Here is a 23,919-nt window from a genome sequence, read left to right as displayed (position 1 = left end):
CAGTCCTTGCCCGGTGCACTTTTATTTATTTATTTAGAGATACAGCACTGAAACAGGCCCTTCAGCCCACTGAGTCTGTGCCGACCAAGAACCACCCATTTATACTAACCAGACAGTAATCCCATATTCCCTACCACCCATCTACACTAGGGGCAATTTACAATGGCCAATTTACCTATCACCTGCAAGTCTTTGGTGGTGGGAGGAAACAGGAGCACCCGGCGAAAACCCACGCAGTCACAGGGAGAACTTGCAAACTCCGCACAGGCAATACCCAGAATTGAACCCGGGTCCCTGGAGCTGTGAGGCTGCGGTGCTAATCACTGTGCTGCAGTCGATGACCTTCTCGAGCTCCAGTGATGAGGGCTCTTCATCTAACTCATCCATGACAGGAAGTTGTGGGAGAGCGTCAAGTGCAGACTGGGAGATGGCTGACTCACAGGAGTACAGCTCACAGTAGTGTTCAGTCCAGCGGGACATCTGTTTACTTCTGTCGGTGAGTACTTCACCATCTGCAGACTTCAGGGGAGCAACTTTGGTGATGGTATGGCCAAATGCCCTCTTGACCCCTTTGTTGATAGTTCGTAGATTTCCTTTGTCACATGCAGTTTGGATTTCTTGACATAAGCTGATCCACTGTTCGTTTGCACAGTATCTTCCTCTCCTTTGCACGGCTGTCTTGCTTACCTTCAGGTCATGCAGTGTCGTAGCTGTTGGGTTGATGTTGTGCATCATGTAGGCTTTGTTTTTTGCATCAATGACAGATATCATTTCAGCTGAGTAGGTCTCAAAGCAGTCGTTGTTGCAGGTTCCACCTTTACCAAATGATGTTTCTGTTGCTTCATAGATATTGAGCTTAGTGACTTCCAAGCTTCATTGGTGCTAGCTTTGGTGCTTCCTGTTAAGGCTTTCGTGGATAGCAAGCTTTCTAGTGACAGTGCAAAGTGCTGGTATTTGGCATCATTGGTGATGCGTGGTGGGCTGTCATGTTTGGAGCTGTGGAACTTTCAGGAGTGCACCTTCACTCTGCTGCTGATAAGAATGTGATCGGTGTCACAATCTGCGCTATGGTAGGTGGGGATGTGAAGAACACTGGGAAGATCGCGCCTCCTCATGATGACTAGGTCTAGTTGGTGCCATGTCCAGACTTTGGGCGACACCATGATACCTTGCGGCAATGTCTGCCTTGGAAGGTGTTGGCGATGCAGAGTACATTCAGGGCACAAAGCTCAAGGCAGCATTGTCCGTTATCATTGATCTTGCCCACCCCATGACGACTGAAGCACGTTGGCCAAGATTCACTGTCTGCCCCAACATGTGCGTTGAAGTCACCCAGGATGAACAGCCTCCCGCCATTTGGGATGCTTTTCAGAACGTCACCTGGGGAGTCGCAGAAATGCTGGCGTTTAGAGTTGGTGTGTAGATGCACATGATGTTGACTGTGCCCCCACCGGATGATAACTGCAGGGAGATGAGACGCTCCGAGGTTGCTACTGGTGGCTCAATTGACTGTGTCAGCCAATTGCTCACTGTGAAGCCTACAACATGCTCATGGCAATCTTAAGCACTCTTTCCATGCCAATAGAAGGTGTAGTTAGCCTCTCGAATACAGCCTGTGTCAGCTCATCTGGTTTCTTGTACAGAGACAATGTCGACACCAAGCTTGTGTAGCGTCCGGTCAATCAGGGTTGTCTGGTGTACACTTGCTGTAGAGTGTGGGTCATTGTTTATTACAGGACACACGGTCCTCACATTCCAGCTTCCAAGCCAATAGGTTACCTTTCTTTGTTTGCTGCGTAGCTACATTCATTTTAATATCGCGTGTCTCTGTACCACTATATTATGTGATGCCTTACCAATCGGATTTTGAAAATACATAGACAAACAGCCACTGGGTATTCCCAACCACTTTTTTTTATGCACCAAACAACTTCAAAAATGCTCAATATGCCGTGGAAATATTTACAGCTTCTAAAGGTTAAACGAAGTTTTTGCCCAAAACGCAGTCTGTAAAATAAAGAACTTGCATTTATCTGAGGCCTTTCATACCCTCAATACCTCCCAAAGTCCTTCACAGCCAACAAGGTATTTGTGAAGTGTAATTACTGTTGTAATGCAGGGAATGGCAAACAATTGTAAATTGCCCCTAGTGTAGGTAGGTGGTAGGGAATATGGGATTACTGTAGGGTTAGTATAAACGGGTGGTTGTTGGTCAGCATAGACTCGGTGGGCCGAAGGGTCTGTTTCAGTGCTGTATCTCTAAATAAAAATAAATAAATAAATAAATTTGTACACACTCACAAACAGCAAAAAGTTAAATGACCACAAAATCTGTTTTAGTGATGTCGGTTGAATGACCAATATTGGACAGGACAAACTTCGCTGCTCTTCTTTGAATAGTGCCATTGGAACTTTTATGTCCACATGACAGAGCAGATGGGGCCTCAGTGAAACGCTTCCTACGAAAGATGGCACCTCCGACAGTGCTAGTACTGAACAAAAATGTCAAGTTAGATGCTCAAGTCCTGGAGTGCAGTTTGAACCCATAACCTACTCACTCAGAGTGCTACTATTGAGCCAAGACTGACATATAACTGGCTGCATCTCTTTAAAAGTTCCTATAATTCTTACTCAGAGGTCATTTAAGGACTGCTAAAATAGGCTAACCCTCCTTCCCCACACTATCTGGAACTGATAGGGCAGCAGAGCGGTTATGTCATAAAAACAGAAAATACTGGAAATACTCAGCAGGTCAGGCAGCATTTGTGGAAAGAGAAGCAGAGTTAACATTTCAGGTCTGTGATCTTTCATCAGAACTCATCAGAATAGCAGTTATGTTACTGAATTAATAACCCAGAGGCCTGGATTAGTGATCTGGAGACAGGAGTTCAAATCCCACCACGACAGTTGGGGAATTTAACTTCAGTTAATAAAAAATAAAATAAAATATGGAATAAAAAGCTACTATCAGTAATGGGAACCATGAAATTACTGGATTGTTATTAAAACTCACCTGGTTCACAGATACCCTTTAGGGAAGGAAATCTGCTATCCTTACTCAATCTGGTCTATGTGACTCCAGACTCAGAACAATGTGGTTGACTTTTAACTGCCCTCTGAAATGGCCTAGCAAGCTACTCGGTTGTATCAAACTGCTACAAAAATGAGTAAGAATAAACTTACTCACCAACAACCTGCTCACAGATGCTCAGTTTGGGTTCTGCCAGGACCACTCAACTCCAGTCCTCATTACAGTCTGAGCCCACACACGGACAAAGAGCTGAATTCCGGAGGTAAATGAGAGTGCCTGTCATTGACATCAAGGCAGCATTTGACCAAGTGAGGCATCAAGAAGCATGGGTAAAAGGAATCAGCTGGGGGTGGGGGGAAATGACTCTCCACTGGTTAGAGTCATAACTAGCACAAAGGATGGTTAAAAATATATTTTCAATATTTCACCTCCCTGCCCCGAAAATAACAATGATCAGCAATAAATGCAAAAGGATGTTAATCAGAATAAATTAACTGATTGAATTTTATCTTCATCATGACGAGCCCTCTTTAAATGGTCTGCCAATGGACAGCTACTTAAGTAAAAATAGAAAATGCGCTAGTAAGGTACACTTCTTACCTGTCGGTTAGCTTCAATATATGAAGCCAGAGTATTTACACGATAGCATATGCCTTCCTTCATAATGTGAACATAGCAACGAAGTTTGGTTCCATGATATGGATCATTCATATCTCCATGGTGATCATTCCAAAATGATTTTTCTCTGGCCAAGTTCAGAAGATCATCCTCTTTTGCATAACTGAATATATCTTTAATAAACACACAAACAAACCTGTAAGCACATTTGATGCTGAACAAGTGACAATTTTGGCATGAATTTAAAAGTCCTGAAAATCACAGCACAGTTAAAGCACAATGCAGGTAAACTGTGGAGTTCATTACTACCATTAGGACATACACTAAACAGCATTATTTTTGTGCTTACAGAAAAAGATATACATTTCCATTTTTGTCAGCTCTTAGTGTTCCTAAGTTAGATACGGCATGAATCAGGCACAGGACAAGGCCCTTCTGCTCCTCCTCCTATCATGAATGTGTGCTTTTAACTCTGGACAACATTCAGCCTGTATCATGATTTTTTCCTATTCTCGACACCAGCTATCCTTATGTTGTCTCTAAACGGGACTGATAATTCAATACCAATTTTAGCTGCATTGTGGTCAGTTTTGTGCACTGATCTACACCAACTAGAAACTGGTTAATTATGAATGGGGTTGAAGCCAACTAAACACATTTCACATGAACTTATCATAAAGAGATTTTCATTCCAACTGTCTGGGCTGGATCCAAATCCAGGTTCCATCGGCAGAATGAAAGTCACTGGTCCTTTTCCCCCAAATATTCTTGATCAAATGAAATACTAACAGATAACGCAGACATCAAATGCAGTTTTAAATTGCAACGACAGCTTACTGACACCGTGACAGACAGAGCCAAAGTGAGGAGGCGTTTTGTTATGTCTTACAGTTATAAGTAGTGTTCCTTTTTAAAGCAATTAACAGAAAAAAAACATATAAAGTTATTCTAACTTTAATGCCCTTTTGATTTCAGTTGTAGGGATATTGCATTTATTCCTTTCCTTCACATCATTACACCTGGACTACATACTGGCAAAAATATACCTCTCTTCCAAAAATACTGAAAAAGAAACTTTTAGAAAACAATCCATACCATACGACTATAAGAATTAGGAGAAGTAGACCATACAGCCTGTTGAGCCTGCTCTGCCATTTAATCAGATCATGGCTGATCTGTTTGTCTCGAATTCCACACTCCCATCTACCCCCGATAATCTTTGATTCCCTTGCCTAACAAGAATCTACCTCCGCCTTAAAAATAGTCAATCACTTCGTCTCCACAACCTTCTGAGGCAGAGAATTCCAAAGTCGCACAATCCTCAGAGAAAAAATTTCTTGTCCGTCCTAAAAGGGTGACCCCTAATCTTAAAACAGTGCCCCCCTAGTTCTGGACTCACCCACAAGAGGAAACATCCTCTCCACATCCACCTTGCCAAGACTGTTCAGGATCTTATATACTTCAATCAAGTCTCCCCTCACTCTTCTAAAATCCAGTGAAAACAAGCCCAGTCTGTCTAACCTTTCCTCATAAGACAGCCCACTCATTCCAAGTCTCAATCTAGGAAACCACCTCTGAACCGCCTCCAATGCATTCGCATCCTTCCTTAAATAAGGAGACCAAAATTGCACACAATATTCGAGGTGTGGTTTCACCAATGCCCTGTATAGCTGAAGCATAACATCCTTACTTTTATTTTCAATTCCTCTTGTAATAAAGGATAACATTCCATTAGCCTTCTTTATTACTTGCTGTACCTGCATACTAACCTTTTGTGACTCATGCACTACAACACCTAGATCCCTCTGCACCTCAGAATTCTGTAGTCATTCTCCGTTTAAGAAATACTCTGCTTTTTTATTCATCCTGCCAAAGTGAACAACTTCACATTTTCCCACATTATATTCCATCTGCCAGATTTTTGCTCACTCAGCCTATCTATATTGATTTGCAACCTCATGTCCTCTTCACAACATACTTTCCTACCTATCTTTGTGTCATCTGCTAATTTAGCTACCATGCCATCGCTCCCCTCATCTAAGTCATTGATTTAAATTGTAAAAAATTGACGCCCCAGCACAGACCTCTGTGGAACTCCACGCGTCACATGCTGCCAACCAGAAAAGGACCCATTTATGCATACTGTTTTCTGCCAGCCAGTCAATCTCCTATCCAGCTAATATGTTACCCCCGACACCATGAGCTCCTACTTTGTGCAATAACCTTTTTTGTGGCACCTTGTCAAGTACCTTCTGGAAATCCAAGTACAGTACATCAATGGGTTCCCCTTTATCCACAGCGCATGTTACTCCTTCAAAGAACTCCAACAAATTGGTTAAACATGATTTCCCTTTCACAAAACCATGCTGACTATTCCCGATTACCTTGAGTTTTTCTAAGTGCCCAGCTATAGCCTCCTTAATGATCGATTCTAACCCCTTCCCCACAAGAGACTTCAAGCTAACTAATCTATAGTTAGCTGTTTTCTGCCTTCCCCCACTTCTTGCATAGAGGGGTTATATTTGCTACTTTCCAGTCTGATGGAACCTTTCCAGAATCTAGCAAATTTTGAACAATTAACACCAATGCATCTACTACTTCATTAGCCACCTCTTTTAAGACCCTAGGATGAAGCCCATCAGGACCCCAGGACTTGTCAGCCCCTAGCTCCATCAGTTTGGTCAGTACCACTTCCCTGGTGATTCTAATTTCACAAAGCTCCTCTCTTCCTTCCACCTCCTGATTTACAGCTATTACTGGAATGTTTTTTGTATCCTCTATAGTGAAGACAGAAGCAAAATATTTAATGCTAAAACTAATCATAATTCTCAAGTTGCATTTAAAAAGTACGTGGTGACCAATGGTCAGTTTCTTTCAAGGAGATGATGATATAGCTCCCCAACTCCTTCCTGCCTCCAGATTAGTTAAAGTAACAGTGAGACAATAAGCTCATTGCATCCTGTAACTCTCCCAGGTTTTGTGTGCCAAAATGCATCATCTCACACAGCTATGTAGTGGCTGCGCATTCTGCCAGCCTATCTATGCCCTGTTGCAGTCGACTGGTATCTTCCTCAGTTTGCCACTCCTCTAAGTTTGGTATCAGCAAATTTTGAAATTTTACTCTGTATTCCAAGATCCAAGTCATGAACATATATCATAAAAAACAGTGGTCCTAGCACTGAGCCTTGGGAAACACCACAGTCTACCTTCCTCCAGTCTGAAAAATAACCATTTACCACAACTCACTGTTTTCTGTCCTTAAGCCAATTTTTTTTTATCCAAGGTGACATTGACCCTCCTATTCCATGAGCCTCAATTTTGTTAACCAACCTTTTATGTGATTCTTTGTCAAACGCTTTCTTAAAATCCATATAGACAACATTCATTAAATCCAACACAGCTCATTCAACTAACCTATAGATTTGGGGTTTCTCTTCTGAGCTTCGTTAGCTTCAGCTTTAGAAAGCTGTGAAGAGCTAGGAGCAGCAAACTGCTTTCGGACCAGATATGGAATCAGCTCACCCCGAATTGACGTGAAAGACCTTTGAAGAAGAAATGTCATCATTACTGATAAATAAGAGTGCCCTGCACAGTTATGATCTGTTGCCATAGTACACTGAGATGATGTGCAAGAAGTCAAGATGTAGGCTATTCACTGCAATATTCCCACAGAGAATGCCTCATTGATGGGCTGCCAGGATAAAGCAGCAAACCGGGGCAGGTTGATGATTGGAAGCAAGGTACTTCCTTATAGGAAAGTCAGTGCCAGCTATTCCTTTATATCTTACTGTGGCAACAAGCACTGAAAAAAGCCTGGCACAAAGTTGGCTAATAAATAAAGCAGAATAAAACAGGTCTTCACAGTAATTTAATAAAACACATGAAATACAGCATCTTGTTAAAACTCAGATAGCCAGGTGGTGAAGGATAGAAATAAAAACAAGAAATGCTGGAACCACTCAGCAATATTTGTCAGTCACTCGGAACTGACAAATATTAGAAAAGTCACAGATTATAAGCAAGTGAGGTGGGGGTGGGGCAAGAGATAACAAAGGAGGGCTAGATTGGACCAGGCCACATAGCTGACCAAAAGGTCACGGAGCAAAGGCAAACAATATGTTAATGGTGTGTTGAAAGACAAAGCATTAGTACAGATTAGGTGTTAATACACTGAATATTGAACAGCAATAGGAAGGGTCACTGACCCGAAACGTTAACTCTGCTTCTCTTTTCACAGATGCTGCCAGACCTGCTGAGTGGTTCCAGCATTTCTTGTTTTTATTTCAGATTTCCAGCATCCGCAGTATTTTGCTTTTATTTTGGTGAAGGATAGAATACTGGAGCCAAGCTTTTATTTGCAGAGATGCACATTGCACAGCGACAACAGCACAGCCCTCTTTCAGCTTGCTCCTATATATCAGCACAGGTGTGTCCTCACTACCTGAATACAATCTCCTTGAAAGCCAAATACAAAATACAGTATTAATCAGGTAAAATGGAATAAAAGTCATTTTTGCATCAGTAAATAGGCAAGTCTTGATGGGATAAAGGGATCATATAGTCATTAATTCATACTGATATACAGAAGCAGCCAATAAAGCATCCCTTTTTCTGTCCTGGTATATGTGAACACATTTATCATGAGCAATGATTGTCCCTGATTTTGATATACTGTTGCCAGTTTTAAATGATCAGAGCAAATCTCAGCAGAATGGTAATTTTCTAATAGCACACAACTTTTGTGGATCATATTATTTAAGGAAAGAACTTGCACCTTTCATATCTAACAATTAGGGGCGGCACAGTGGCGCAGTGGTTAGCACCGCAGCCTCATAGCTCCAGCGACTGCCTGTGTGGAGTTTGCAAGTTCTCCCTGTGTCTGCGTGGGTTTCCTCCGGGTGCTCCGGTTTCCTCCTACATGCCAAAAGACTTGCAGGTTGATAGGTAAATTGGCCATTATAAATTGCCCCTAGTATAGGTAGGTGGTAGGGAAATATAGGGACAGGTGGGGATGTGGTAGGAATATGGAATTAGTGTAGGATTAGTATAAATGGGTGGTTGATGGTCAGCACAGACTCGGTGGGCCGAAGGGCCTGTTCCAGTGCTGTATCTCTAAATTAAACTAAACGCAGCACACCAACATCGATTATGTGCTTAAGTCCTAGAGTGAGACTTGAACTCACAAGAATGCTACTACTGCACTTGCCTAACTATTCATAGCTCTAGGTGGAGATCTAGATGTATGTGGGGAGCACACTAATGGTAGAAGCAGGAAAAGAGTGGAAATGAAAGGAATAGGCAATTAAAGAGAAATGGTAAAACAGAGGGACAGAAAAAAATCTTACTGCCTTTAGAAAGGTTCAGAATGCATCTCAAGCCATTGGCAGCCTTTGCTGAGACTGAAGGGGAGAAAGCCTAAAATGCCTCAAAAAAAGGGAATGAAAGCCCAATGTGCAGTTTGAAGGCTGATGAAGTGGAGATGGTGTTGCAGGAAGTGATTTCAAGGAGGATTGCCCAGTTTGTGAATCAAAGCTGTACACCATAGCTACCCTTACTGTCACTGGCTGTACCAGCACTACTCTGTACGTTAGCTGCAGGTATCCTTACAACAGATAGCACATTCTGCACCTGGGTCAATATTGACCCTGAGCCCGTGAATTCCAGATGATCATTGTCAGATGGATATGTAAAGGTCTGTAGAAATGGTTAGTGGCATATTGGCTGGTGCAATTTTTGAGGTTTTACTGGCTGTTGATCATTCGGGGTTTGCTTTAATTTGTGCAATAGCACATAAAGCACGAGATACTATGTATGGGAAGTTTCTCAACGTACATTCAGAACTAGAGTTGGTCAGGCAACTACATATTTACTTGTGCTGTCAGATCTGATATTATGGCTTCCCTTGGGAATTGTACTAATCCTCAGCCAAACCAAGATGTGTGGACCTGCTTCTAACAATGTCGCAAATGGACACATGACAATGCCTGGTGCAGACTAACCTGCTTAGCATCCCTTTGTTGGCCCGGTTCTTCTTGTTCCTCCCTCTCCAAGAAGCTACAATATATAGGGTTCCCTAACAGAAGATTTATTAATGACAATATTGGAGCTACAGAAAAAAAACAATTACCAAGAAGGTCCATGAAAACCTAAGTGGCAATTGGGGGAAAAGAAACAAAAAATAAGAAAATTGCACAAAAATGGCTTTAATATCAACTAATTCTCTAACACTGTAACTATATAGAGTTTTCCCAACAACTATAAACACATAGCTGATATGATTGTGGCCTTAACTCCACTTTCCTGCCTGCCGCCCATAATCCTTGACTCCCTTGAAGATCAAAAGACTATCTAACACAGCCTTGAATATATTCATTGATCCAGCCTCCACTACTTTCTGGGGAAGAGAATTCCAAAGATTAATGACCCTCAGAGAAGAAATTCCTCATCTTTCTGATACCTCTCATTCTTCTAAACCCCAATGAGTATAGGCTCAACCATTCTTCATAAGACAACTCCTTCATCCCAGTAATCAGCCTAGCGAACCTTCGCTGAATTGCTTCCAATGCAAGTATATCCCTCCTTAAGTAAGGAGACCAAAACTGTACGCAGTACTCTAGGCACAGTCTCACCAATGCCCTGTACAATTGTAGCAAAATATGCACTAGGTGTCTTGCATGTACAAACAGAAAATAGCGTACAGGATGAAATCACATCATCTGCCATTACTTTATTATAATGCAGTTCCTGTCTGTTTCAAGTGGGAGTTTCCTTCCCATATGAAAAGTCTCCATAAACCTGCAGGGTGGAGATCTAGAGTAATGGGTCTTCACACCCATTTCTGGTCCATTACACCGTATAAATTAGTGCACATGGTGTATTACAAATAGAAATAATGCAGCCACTGTATTTTACTTCCAGAACAATTTTTTTAAAATCCTTGACCATGCACAATGAAAACTTTCAATATGGTCAGGTTATGTGCTTTCACAATGGTCTGAATTTATCCAGTGCGTTGTTGGGCCATTCAGGTCAAGAAGGTCTGAGGTTTGAACTCCATGTGCTGCTGAATTAACTGATGAGCTGGGTGATGGTAGGGAACTACTTTTGTCTTCGAACTCTTGGATTAGGGAATGGAATTTTAGCTGGAGTTGATCTTTATCTGTGGTTTCTTCTGGTTTTCTCTCATCGTCCAATCTGATGCCAACACTCACTGTTGTGGCTCACACAATATCAGAGGACATCAGAACTCATGGAGCTGTTCTAAAGCACCAAACCTACACCTTCAGGAAAGGAGAGAAATGAAGCTCAGCAATTTATCAATATGGGAGAATCATAAGCATGAACCTTCAGTCTGTGTCCTTGTGGATAACCATTTTTGAAAATCAAAGCAGCCAAATAGTTCTTTAAAAAATTAACTGCAGGGGGCCTGAAAATACAAAGAAGGCTCATGTATGTTAAGGGTGATACAGTTCAGACAGAATTTTCAATAGTCTTCAAATGTAGACCCAACAGTAAAGGAATGCAAAACAGAAAATGCTGGAAATGCTCAGCAGGTCTGGCAGCATCTGTGGAGAGAAAAAGAGAGTTAACGTTTCAGGTAGATGACCTTTTATCAGAATGCAGCTAAACGTGGCCAACATCATATGCTCTTTTGAATATAGTAACACCGTTTGCTTCATTTCTCACGTGTTGCAAGAGAAGGAATGTCAAGCTACTTTTATTTTTTTCTTACTTCTGTTATATCTAAACGTAAGGATTACACTATTAATTTGTACATGTCTATTTTAGGCAGATATCAAAGTTGTGGTTACTTGCACACTGTAGAAAATACTAAGTATATTTGTAAAAGAAAAGACTGAATTAAAAAATGTCATGCTATCATGTGTAGGTGTGGACACGGAGAGTGAAATTGGTTTTCGACTACACATCAAAATGTAAGAAGTGAGCTTCAGAAATACATCTACCCTTCCACTGCACCAGTGTCATATTTTCCACACCAGATATCCTTATAGTCTGAGTGAAATGGTCAGTTTAGAGACAGATACATGTTGTTGGTCGCTCATTTTCTTTTGGCCTCTCTGCTTCTCTCCAAATCAACCTTTTTGATTGACCCTTGCTAAAAAGCTCCAGCTCTGGTATCTAACTTGCCTCTTTTTGTAAAAGAAAGAAAATTTCACATTCCAAACCTACACATGATAACCTGACATTTTTTAATTCAGTCTTCTTTTACAGATATACTTAGTATTTTCTGCAGTTTGAAAGTAATCACAACTCTGACATTTGCCTAAAATAGACATGTACAAATTAATGGTGTAATCCTTGCGTTTAGATATAACAGAAGAAAAAAGTAGCTTGACATTGCTTCTCTTGCAATTCTTGTGAGAAATGAAGCAAACGGTGCTTAATATACAGCATGTGCTGTTGGCCACGTTTAGCTGCATTCTGGATGGCTGGCTGACTTTTCTTCATATTAAACCTACTTACAGCATTTTTTGTATACTCATACCATGCATTAAAAAAATTGTGCTTGTAAACCTCAATTCACTTAATCAACACCACCCATTGATTTTAAATGATAAATCGATTAAATGCACACAGCTTGTTTATTGTACTTTTGTTGCTGGCAGAAGTTCTACAGGTTGAACAGTACATACATTGAGAAGGCATTGACTCCTTTGTTGCAGTATGGTTCCATGCATTGCTATCTAACTCTTCGCCCAAGTGGCCATTATTTATGTGAGTCAAGTGACTAATAGCAACCAACTCAGTGAGGGACATCACAGACAACTCCAATCATGGTGTAACCCAAATTCACACACACATTCTGACAGTTTAAATTACTTTATATATAGAAGATACAGCACCGAAAAAGGCCATTTATCCCAACTAGTCTGTGCTGGTGTTTATACTCCAGGAGTCTCTTCCCATTCTATCTATCTCATCTCTTTCTATTTCTTTTTCTCTCATGTACTCGCCTATAGTCCAATTTCTAAACAGTGTCTGAGTAAAGAAATTTCTCCTTTTTCCCCCTGCTGGATTTATTAGTAACTAGCTTGTATTTATGGCACCATCCTTGTAAATCTTTTTGTGCACTTCCAATCCTTCTATGTCCTTTTTGTAATATGGAGACCAGAACTGTGCATAGCACTCTAAGTGCGGACAGACCAGGGTCATATACAAGTTCAACAGAACTCGTATACCCCTAAAAATAAAAATCAGTGTTTTGTTAGCATTTTTAATCGCTTTGCTAATGTGAGATGCAGCTTTTAGTGATTTGTTCACTTGTATCCCTAGGATCCCATTGCACTTCAACTCCATTCAACTTATTTTCTAAGGTGTAGGTGATGTTTCTATTTTCCTACCAAAGTGTATCGCCTCACATTTATCCATATTCAAGTTCATTTTCCACTTAATTGTCCAGTTTGCATGTTTTCTAATGTCTTGTATTAAGTTGCATTCTTCGTCAGTACTAACTATACCGCTTTTTAGCCAATTTGCTATCCAATCAGCTACAAGTCCCCTGACTTCACTTGCCCTCACCTTCATTATGAGCCTACCATGTGATAGCTTATTGAAGGCTTTTTGAAAATCCAAGTATACGACATCTACATTAGCCTTGTCTACTCTTTTCATTACCTCTTCAAAGAATTCTATCAGGTTAGTTAAGCATGACTTATTCTTTCAGAATTCACATTGAGGTTTTTCAATTATATTTTCTGTCTGCAGATACTCTTCTATCACTTATTTTAGTACAGATTAAGTTGACTGGTCTACAGTTCCCAAGATTTGTGCCATCTCCCTTAGCAACGGCATTAGCTGTTTGCCAGTCCTCTGGCACTATCCCCACTTCTATGGAATCTATCTATCTAACTAGTACCTCTGCTGTCTCCTCCCTAGTTTCCTTGTCTTTGCATATTAACTGAATTGGGAACCCTGGGTAATTTGCAGTGGCCTAAATGAGATCAAATAAGTGATTCCTAATCTGGAGACTTTAAAAACAATACTCAATGCTTATTTTAATTACCTGCAGCAATAGGTTTTCAACATTTTAAACTCAATATTCAATTCATTGGAAACTACTACAAACACAGTGATACCAAAGCCACCTGACATTTCAATACTAATTTCCGAGTTTAAAAAAAAGGAAGTGGTAGTTTCTATTGCATTTTCTGTATTATATAACCAGACTACGAATACACTTTAGGTTATCCTCCAGGTTTGAAAGTACAAATGTACATCCAACAATATGCATTATGTAACATTGTGTACAATGTTCATATTTTCCAGACAACCTGTCTCTATTGAAGGCCATCAACACAGTGAGTGAGAGTGAAAGATTCACAAGCCCTTCTGAATAACTTTCATACAGGTCAAACATCTTTTTATGCATGCTGGGCAGGTCTGTGCTTCAGTATGTGAACTCCTTACAAGGAAGCCCTGTTAGGTTTACATTAAGGTGGGGCCCAGACTAAACTATTAACTTTTCCCTGAGCACCCCTTTATCACAACTGTCACATAGGTTTCCTGGCATGGCCCTTAAGCCTGGGAGGGCCTGGCAAAATCAGATGCTGGGCCTGGTGGTCCAAATACAGCTGTCTGAAAGATGCATTTCAAGAAATAATAACAAATTTCTCAAAGGGGCTCAGACCTTAGACCACGAATACATATCTGCCATCTGCATACCGTATGCTCGGTCTTATTAAAGAGATATTTCATCTGACTGCTTTTGTTAGTAAAAAGTTGGAATTTAAATAAACATTTGTATAGTTAAGTTTATTTCTGTACAGTTTTACATTTACAGCAAAAATAGAAATGGGAAAAATACTTTACTGCATAGTTTCAAAGAGACAGAACGCTTTTGTAGGCCTAAGTAAATCTGAGAAAATAGTATACATTTTTTAAAAAATTAAATTAAATAAAATTTAACAGTGTTCTCCTATGTTCTCTTTCAGCAAAGTGCTTTTTATAGCTTTGATGGCAACATGATTCTGTATATTATGTTTATTTGGGAATGGATACAAAAATATATATATAGGCAGTCAAATCTCGTTATTACAAACATTTTGGAACTGACAAAGTCTTTATTGCACAATCTTGAAATTCTGCGATAGGTTAACACACTGAAGTAACATGTTCCAACGTGCAACTACACAAGTTTCAGTAGAGTGGCAGGATTGAAGGATATAGGGAACAGGTGGGGAAGGGGGGTGCGGGGGGGGGAAGGGGGCGGTTAAACTCTCACAAATTGACCCACAGATTTATTGACTTAAACAGTCATTCCCTATTCTTAAACTTTGTTACTAGCACATTTCCTGCAGCCCTGTTCACAATAAAGGATATGCTGTTTTATAAGGGCATAAGCATTATACCAGATAATACATAATGCATTATTTTGGTGCTAATGGAAAGCTGGATGTAACCTGACATTTTACTTTAAGGCATCAAGATATGATTGCAGCATACGTAGACACCTAAGATCAAAGGATTTTTTTCTGCTGTTGGGAATGTTTTTGTGAAACTAACAGGAAATTATTTCTTTTTAATCCTTTTGTTCCCCATGTGACATAGAAATTTAGACTCGTCACAAAGTGTGATGGACATAGCTCAAAACATTCATGTATATAGATTATTTTATTAAGGGATTGTCTAAAAGAGGTGCATACTGCTTCATTGAATGTAACTGAGATTGTGAAAATTGTTATTATAAAAAGATGCGTAATAGGAAAATTGGTTTGTATGCTTATATCAGTGTATGGATTGAAATGTATTTATTTTAATACACAAAGAATATGCACATATGGTTTGCCCTAGAGCAATGCTCATCTACATGGTGTGTTATCACACGGCTGAGGAACTAACTCGCTGGGTAGGTCAGGCTTGCACATCACAATAGTGTGTTATGAAAGGTGGGATATAAATGCAAGTTCTTTCTTTCCTTAATATACTATCTTAGGTTTTTGTCATCTGCACCAACATTTATCTGTTTCGGCCAATCAAAAGTACTTTTGAATGGTATGGACCATGGTAATGTCACACTTTCCATGTTTTGCACTAGATATTCTCTTGGATACAGCATCACCAGTCATTCTTGTAAGTGTGCCTCGCATTGACCAGTATCTGAACTTCTTAACCACCCAATAATTAAACGACAGCATGGCAATGTTATTGACTACTGAAATATAACATGTATTTAAATAGCACTTTAACGTAGCAAAATGTCCCAAGGCACTTCACAGGAATATTATAAAACAAAGTTTGATATCAAGCCATGCAAGATATTAGGGCTGATTTCAAAAGCTTGGTGAAAGAGGTAGGTTTTAAGAAGCATTTTAAAAGGTGGAAAGAGTGAAAGTGAGGAAGAAAAGCAGAGAGCTTTAGGGAGGGAATTCCAGAGTTTAGCTGAAGGCACAGATGTCAATGGTGGAGCATTAAAATCAAGGATGCTCAAGAGGGTAGAATTGGAGAGGCGCAATATCTGATGCTGGAGGAGATTATAAAAATAGTGAGTGGCATGGCCATGGAGGGATTTGAAAACAAGGATGAGAATTTAAAAATCAAGGTGTATTGCTTAACCGTGAGCCAAAGTAGATCAGTGAGTAGTGGGATAATAGCTGAACTGCACTTGGTGTGAGTTATGACATGGACAGCAGAGTTTTGGATGACCTCAGGTTTGGAGGGTAGAATGTGGGAGGCCAGCCAGCTGGGCATTGGAAAACTCAAGTGTTACGATCAGGTGTGAAAGAGGTCCAGGGTTCCCTTTAAGCCTTCACTTGGTCTTACTGTAACAGGGTTTAATTTTTAAACACACTGTTTTTAGCTCCCCCTTGGTGAATCCTTGTTCACTGCTTTCCAATTATAAGGCAAAGAAACCAGCACAAACAGGCTTTCTTAGGTTTAAAGAAAGAAAGATTGAAATTTATTAAACTTAAACTCTAATTCGGTTAATGCCTACGGATACACGACATGCCCACCTTAACATGCATACGCGATACACACATGCAGACAGGGACAGAAAAGAGCAGAAGAAATAAAGTGGAAAAGTTTCAGGCAATATCTGAAGATTTTTTGTTATGGTTCTTCGAGCTCACTGTAGTCCTTGATTGTAGGTAGATTTTGTTTTTCATTGCAGCCCAGCATTCTTCTTAAACTTTGCTCACTGTAAAGAGATTTTTCTCTCTTGGGGCTCATATGTGTTCAGTGGGTTTTGAAGTTCTGTGAGAAAGAGATGGGAGCAGATGACAGGAAAGGAGGTCTGCTCGAGTCCAGCAGCATTCTGCTTTCTGCAGACTCTCAGTTCAAACAGTACAATTCAGAAAAAAACCCAGACTGCCAAGCTGGTTAGTCATGTATCTAACCGGTTTGACCATGTCTGTTTGTAGATTGTGTTGGAAGATAGCTCCTTTGTTCCAAACACTGTCTGTTAATGAGCAAAAATGCCTCTCCAGCCAGGGCCTGGCAACCCCTTGTCACAGGCCTTCCCTTCTTCCCAGCAACAATTTGAAATTTAATGTCCATGTGGTGAAATTAATGTGCCACATTCTTGGTAGGTGGGGGCTTGCATGACACCTCCACACCCAGGGGAATGAAATGCGCTTTGAGAAAAGCACATGTCATTAAAAGAGTCGAGCGAAAATATATAAGATACAGGAAAAAAACATGCATTTCTCTCATTCATTTCCATTCATTCTCAAGTCCTAAAGCTTATTAAAATGGCCTGTCTTTTCTTGGTGCCAGTGCTACTTTAATTGCCCCCTTTTTGGCATCCCAATAAACATGTGGTTCTTTGGGGAAGTTTTTCTTCAGTTTGCTCATTGCCATGACTGCCTAGGGTCTTTGTTCCTGTTGAGGTCTGACAAGGGGCTTGGGGGAGGGGGTAGATTTAATTGGCCCTAAATTGGATTTTTTTTCCCAAGAGTCAATAGTGGGCAGGTCTATCCTGAACACTCGCTCAGTGCTTTGCTGAGTCATGCAAAGGCTTTTGACTTGAGGGGATGGGTGGTTCCCTTTTTCTCCGACTATGGGGGAGGATTCTTTGCTAATCTCCCCTTTGTTCTCTGGGACACTCCTGCCTGCAGGTATTTGTGTAGACTCTATTGCACTCCCCTGTGGCACTTCGAATAGGTGAGAAAGCATCCTCTGTTTCTGTGCCCCCTAGGAGGTCTTTCTTTGTCTCTGCAGGTTCCTGTAAATGCTGTCAGCAGCTCTGGTGGGGTGCTTCGAATGACTGCACTTACATAGGAGGATGTGGGGTCGAACTTTTCACATTTTTCAGGGTTGGCTGACCAGACAGTAGGGGTTTTCATCCGGGATTCCTCCCGGACTTCCTTTAACCTGCCCTCTGTGTCACTTTTTCCTTCTCCTTCTAAACTTTTGCCAGTTTGTGTCTGCCTTTCCCCTTTTGTTCTTGATGGGGGTATCTTACAGTTCACCAGCCCTCTGCGCAGTGGCGCAGTGGTTAGCACCGCAGCCTCACAGCTCCAGGGACCCGGGTTCGATTCTGGGTACTGCCTGTGCGGAGTTTGCAAGTTCTCCCTGTGTCTGCGTGGGGTTTCCTCCGGGTGCTCCGGTTTCCTCCCACATGCCAAAGACTTGCAGGTTGATAGGTTAATTGGCCATTATAAATTGCCCCTAGTATAGGTAGGTGGTAGGGAAATATATAGGGACAGGTGGGGATGTGATAGGAATATGGGATTAGTGTAGGATTAGTATAAATGGGTGGTTGATGGTCGGCACAGACTCGGTGGGCCGAAGGGCCTGTTTCAGTGCTGTATCTCTAAAACTAAAAAAACTAAAAAAAACTCTGCTGGAGGATCCTCCTAACACGGTACAGGACTTAGGGGGGCAGGTTTCACTGTAGGTTGGAGTTTCCCCTCAACCTGGCACATGTGGCAACTCCTGCAGTATTCCACCACATTTTTACGGAGTTTTGGCCAGTCAAATTGCTGTCTTATGCAGGCTTTGGTCTTTCGCATGCTGGCATGTACAGCCACTGTAGTCTCGTGGGCCCATCTTAATATTTCTCTACGGTACTTCTGCGGCACCACTAACTGGTGAACTACTGTCCATTCCTTGCTCTCAGGTCTGTGAGGAGAACTCCATTTCCTCATTAGTACCTCATCCTTTAAAATAGTAGCAATCAGGGACTCCCTCTGCTTCACTTCCAGACTTGGCAGCCTATGCTAACTCTCACAATACTGGGTCAGCTCGCTGAGCCTCAGCTCAGGAATATTCATTTATTCCATTCCTGGGTCTCCTAACTTTCCAAATAAAGTCTTGGACAGGCAGACCTCATGGTCATCTGCCTGCAATGCCAATGCAGTCTCCTCTGCGGGAGCTGGTTTGATCATGTCCGGATCCACTATACATTCTGGAAACTGCAGGGGTCCGTCTCCTGCCACTGCCCTGTCTCTCTGACCTCCGGTGGTCTTTTTTTCACTGCTGGGGGGGCTACCACCTTCACCCCCACCAGATCATTACCTAGGAGCAGGTCAAGCCCGTCCACAGACAAACTAGGGACAATCCCCACGGTCACCGGTCCCAAAACTAGGTCGCACTCCAGGTGCCCCTGGTGTACAGGTACAGACATACACTGCCCTCCAATACCATTCACCACCATTCTGGTGTTCGCTGCACTCTCTGGGGGAAAGGACAGGCCTTTTCCCAGTAAAAAGGATCTAGTGGCCCGTGTCCCTGAGAATTACTATGGGCTTGCTTGTCCCATTCGAGAGGTATGGGGTTACTTTCCCTTCAGACACAAAACCTTGAAAACCCTCAAGAATCCTATTAAATTTTCCTGCACTTGCAATAGTAAGCTTCCTGGGTCTCACTCTTACTGCAGTTAAAGCCAGAGTTTGTTCTGCTGTGCTTTCCATCAGGGTCGCTTCTTCACTGAGCGGGTGTGCCCTGATTAACTCTACAGGTTTTCCAGCAGTCGGCTTTTAAATACCCAGTTTTATTACAATGGAAGCACATAGGTCTCCGGGTCTCACTCTTGCTCACAGCACCTTCCTTTTTTGTTAGTGAAGGGCCCCCGGTGTCTCCTGCTTTACTTTCTCTCCCAGGACTGCTTGGGCCGCTAGCACCTTCCCACCCTTTGTTCTTTTCGGATTTGTGGGGGTGATTAGGAAAGGTTCTCCCTGGGAAACCAACTTATAAATGAAAGCAAACACATCGGCCAGAACGGCCGCTTGCCTGGGTTCTCTGGACCAGCTGCTCCTCTACATGGGTCTTTATGGACAGTGGGAGACTGTATTTAAATTCCTCTAACAGAATTACTTCTGAGATTCTCATAGCTGAGCTGTACTTTAACAGCCCTGAGCCACTGGTCAAAAGCCAGCTGCTTACTTCTTTCAAACTCCAGATAAGTTTGATTAGCTTGCTTCTCGAGAGTTCTAAACTTTTGACGATAAGCTTCGGGTACGAATTCATATGCCCCGAGGATAGCATTTTTGGTCAGTTCATAATTTGATCAACGCTCATCTGGCAACAGGGAAAAAACCTCATGGGCTTTTCCAGTTAGCTTGCTTTGTAGTAAAAGAGACCAGGCCTCAGTTGGCCATTTTAGCTGCCTTGCCAGTTTCTCAAAAGACACAAAATATTCTTCTACATCATCCTCATCGAATTTTAGGATTATTTATTTATTTATTTAGAGATACAGCACCGAGACTGTGCCGACCAACCACCCATTTATACTAACCCTACAGTAATCCCATATTCCCTATCACCTACCTACACGAGGGGCAATTTACAACAGCCAATTTTACCCATCACCTGCAAGTGAGGCTGTGGGAGGAAACCGGAACACCCGGCGAAAACCCACGCAGACACAGGGAGAACTTGCAAACTCCGCACAGGCAGCACCCAGAATCGAACCTGGGTCCCTGGAGCTGTGAGGCTGCGGTGCTAACCACTGCGCCGCCCTTAGAGTAGAGAAGGTTAAGGGGACATTTAATAGAGGTGTACAAAATGATGAAGGGTTTTGATAGAGTAAATATGGAGAAACTGTTTCCAATGGCAGGAGGGTCAGTAATCAGAGAACACAGATTAGATGAGCTAGTTTTAACAATTCTATACCCAGCTCTGAATTATGCTCCTCCATATTGGCCATGCTTTCGCTGGGGTTACTCTGTTGCTCCCTAGTTAACTCAAGCCACTTCAGCTCTTTTTCTTCGCATTCTTTCTGGAATATTCTCTGTCTCTCTCTCCTGCCTTTCATTTTTTTCATATTTCTTCTGGAAGGCTCTTTCTTTCTCTCTCTCTCTTTCCTCAAATTCAAGTTTCCTCTGTTCCAATTGTATCCTTGCTAACAATACCCTGTCGGAGTCTGCTTCTAACCCACTTTCTGCTTCTTTAGATTCAAGGGAAAAATGGTTGGCCACTAGCCTTAGGAGTTCAGACATCCTAGCCTTGCCATGTACAGTGATCCCGCACTGCTCAGCCATTTTCCTCAACTTCTTCATAGACGGTGCTTTTTAACTTATCCCAGGTTACTTCACCCTGGCTTGGAGAGCTACCAGCGTCAGTTGCAGACATGTTAGTATTCAATCACGCACAACCACAAGAAAACCGGTATTAATCTTGCTCTTTTTTGATTGGGACCAATTGGCTTCCCACTTCCAATTTCTCTCGTTTGTCTATGGGTCAATTCCGGATGCTAGCACCCAAATTTCTGTTACGATCAGGTGAGAAAGAGGTCTAGGGTTCCCTTTAAGCCTTCACCTGGTCTTACTGTAACAGGGTTTTATTTTAAACGCACCGTGTTTTTAGTTCCCCCTTGGTGAGTCCTTGTTCATCACTTTCCAATTATAAGGCAAAGAAACCAGTACAAACAGGCTTTCTTTGGTTTAAAGAAGAAAGATTGAAATTTATTAAACTCTAATTCGGTTTACGCCTACAGATACATGTCACGCCCAGGCTGGCATGCATACGCGCTACACACATGCAGACAGGGACAGAAAAGAGCAGAAGAAATAAAGTGAAAAGGTTTCAGGCAATATCTGATGAGGTTTTATTAAGGGACTTTGATCTCACTATAGAGTCCTTGATTGTAGATCTTGCTTTTCGTTGGGGCCCAGTAATCTCCTTAAACCTTGTTCACTGTGGGAGGCTTTTCTCTCTTGGGGCTCATATGTGTTCAGTGGGTTTTGAAATTCCGTGAGAAAGAGATAGGAGCAGACGACAGGAAAGAAGGTCTGCTCGAGTCCAGCAGCATTCTGCTTTCTGCAGACTCTCAGTTCAAACTATACAATTCAGAAAAAACCCCAAAACTGCCAAGCAGGTTAGTCACGTGACTAACTGGTTTGACCACATCTATTTGTGGATAGTATTGGAGCGGAAATAGCTCCTTTGTTCCAAACACTGTCTGTTAATAAGCAAAAATGTCTTTCCAGCCAGGGGCCTGGCAACCCCTTGTCACAGGCCTTCTCTTCTTCCCAGCAACAATTTGAAATTTAATGTCCATGTGGTGAAATTAATGTGCCTCATTCTTGGCAGATGGGGGCCTCCATGACAAGTCAAGAAGTAACAAAGCCATGGATGACTATTGCAGCATCAATGAGCTGAGGCAGAGTCGGGTGATGTTTTGGCGCTGAAAATTAGCAGTCTTGGTGATAGCGTGGATTTATGCTTGGAAGCTCATCTTGGAGTCAAATATGACACCAAGGTTGCAAACAAACGAGGGAGAGGACTGGAGTCAGTGGCTGGAAAATGGTGCTGGTGGCTGTCCTCTACTTAACTGGGGGAAATTTCAGCTCAGTCAGTACTGGAGGTCAGAGAATCGACTGACAATTTAGACACATTGGGGGGGGGGGGGGGTGGGGGGCGGTTCATGAGAGGTAGCGGTAAGGTAGAACTGGCTGGCATCAGTAACATGTGGAAACTGACTCTGCTTTTGGATGAGATCACCAAGGAGCAGCATGTGGATGGGAAACAGGAGGAGACCAAAGACAGATCTTTTGGGGATACCAGAGGTAACAGTGCAGGGGGAGATGAAAGAGAAGCCATTGCAGGTCATTCTCTGGGTACGATTAGATAGATAAGAACGGAACCAGGCAAGGGCAGTCCCATCCAGTTGGATGATGGTGGAGAGGCGTTAGAGGAGGATGGTGTGGTCAACCACGTCAAAGGTTGCAGGCATGTCGATAAGGGATAGTTTGCCTTTGTCACATTCACAGAAGATGACATGTGACTTTGGAAATAGCTGTTTCAGTACTGTGGCAGAAATCTGATTGGAGGCATCCAAACAGAGTTCCGGGAAAAATGGGCATGCATTTGGGAGGTGACAGCACATTCAAGGACTTTGGAGAGGAAAGGGCGGGGGGGGGGGGGGGGGCGGGGGGATTCTATAGACAGGAAGGACCTGTTAACCCTAGCAGAGAGGTCAATTACCAGTGGTCACAGATTTAAGGTGGTTGGTAGAAGGATTAGAGGGGACATGAGGAAAAACTCTTTCAGCCAAAGGGTGGCGGGTGTCTGGAATTTGCTGCCCTGCTCGATGGGGGAGGCAGAAACCCTCAACTCATTTAAAAAGGTACCTGGACCTGCACCTGAAATGCTGTAATCTGTGAGGCTACGGACCAGGTGCTGGGAGGTAGGATTAGAATGGGCGGCTAGTTTTTTTCAACTGGCACAGACATGATGGGCTGAATGGCCTCTTTCTGTGCCGTAACCTTTCTATGGTTCAATGGAAGACTGGAGATGAGATGGTAGTTTACAAAGGAGATGGGGTCAAGGATTGATTTTTTGAGGAGAGGACAGTACTTGAGGAGAGAGAGCAGTTACCCATATCAGCTCACATTAGGGCCAGGAAAGGAAATTGTGTGGTCAGCAATTTAGTGGGAACAGGGTCGAGTGGCAGGAGCTAGGTCTCTTGGACAATTTGAGCTCGGAGAGGACATACAGGGAGATAGAAGAAAAATGCGAGTTCAGGGAGGAGAGGACCTTAGAGGAAATTTGGCTCCATGGCAAGGAGAAGGGAAGGAAATGGCAGAGGTAGCTGATTGAATGCTCTCAATCTTAGTGTCAAAGAAGTCCATGAGCTTCTGCACTTGTTGGAGGTGAGGGTGGAAGCAGCAGATGAGAGGGTTTAAGAAAACCATTTGCAGAAGAGAAAAGAAGCCAGGCGCTATCTTTGTATTCCAGAATGATCCTGGAAAATGAGCAGTTTTGGCAGATGAGAGCAGGACCTGATATTGTTTTATGTGGTTCAGCCAGATCTGGTGATGGATGCCGTCTGCATCCCTTGGACTTAAGGGAACAGAGATGAGGCCCAC

At 42.3% G+C, this 23,919-nt stretch overlaps 1 protein-coding gene across 3 annotated transcripts in view; it reads right to left on the bottom strand.

The window, feature by feature from the left end:
- eif2b3 (eukaryotic translation initiation factor 2B, subunit 3 gamma) overlaps window positions 1–23,919 on the bottom strand; it is a 167,601-nt gene that overhangs the window by 47,033 nt on the left and 96,649 nt on the right. For all 3 annotated transcript variants that reach the window (XM_068036980.1, XM_068036981.1, XM_068036982.1), the window contains 2 exons: window positions 7,064–7,191; window positions 3,632–3,822 (listed from right to left, as the gene is read on the bottom strand). In XM_068036980.1, coding sequence (XP_067893081.1) covers window positions 3,632–3,822; window positions 7,064–7,191 — 319 coding nt within the window. The remainder of the gene's footprint in view (window positions 1–3,631; window positions 3,823–7,063; window positions 7,192–23,919) is intronic.

The sequence above is a fragment of the Heterodontus francisci genome, chromosome 8 (genome assembly GCF_036365525.1).
Source record: "Heterodontus francisci isolate sHetFra1 chromosome 8, sHetFra1.hap1, whole genome shotgun sequence".
Taxonomy (NCBI): Eukaryota; Metazoa; Chordata; class Chondrichthyes; order Heterodontiformes; family Heterodontidae; genus Heterodontus; species Heterodontus francisci.
The sequence above is the reverse complement of the archived record's forward strand: the minus strand, read 5'-3'. Positions and strand labels throughout refer to the sequence as shown.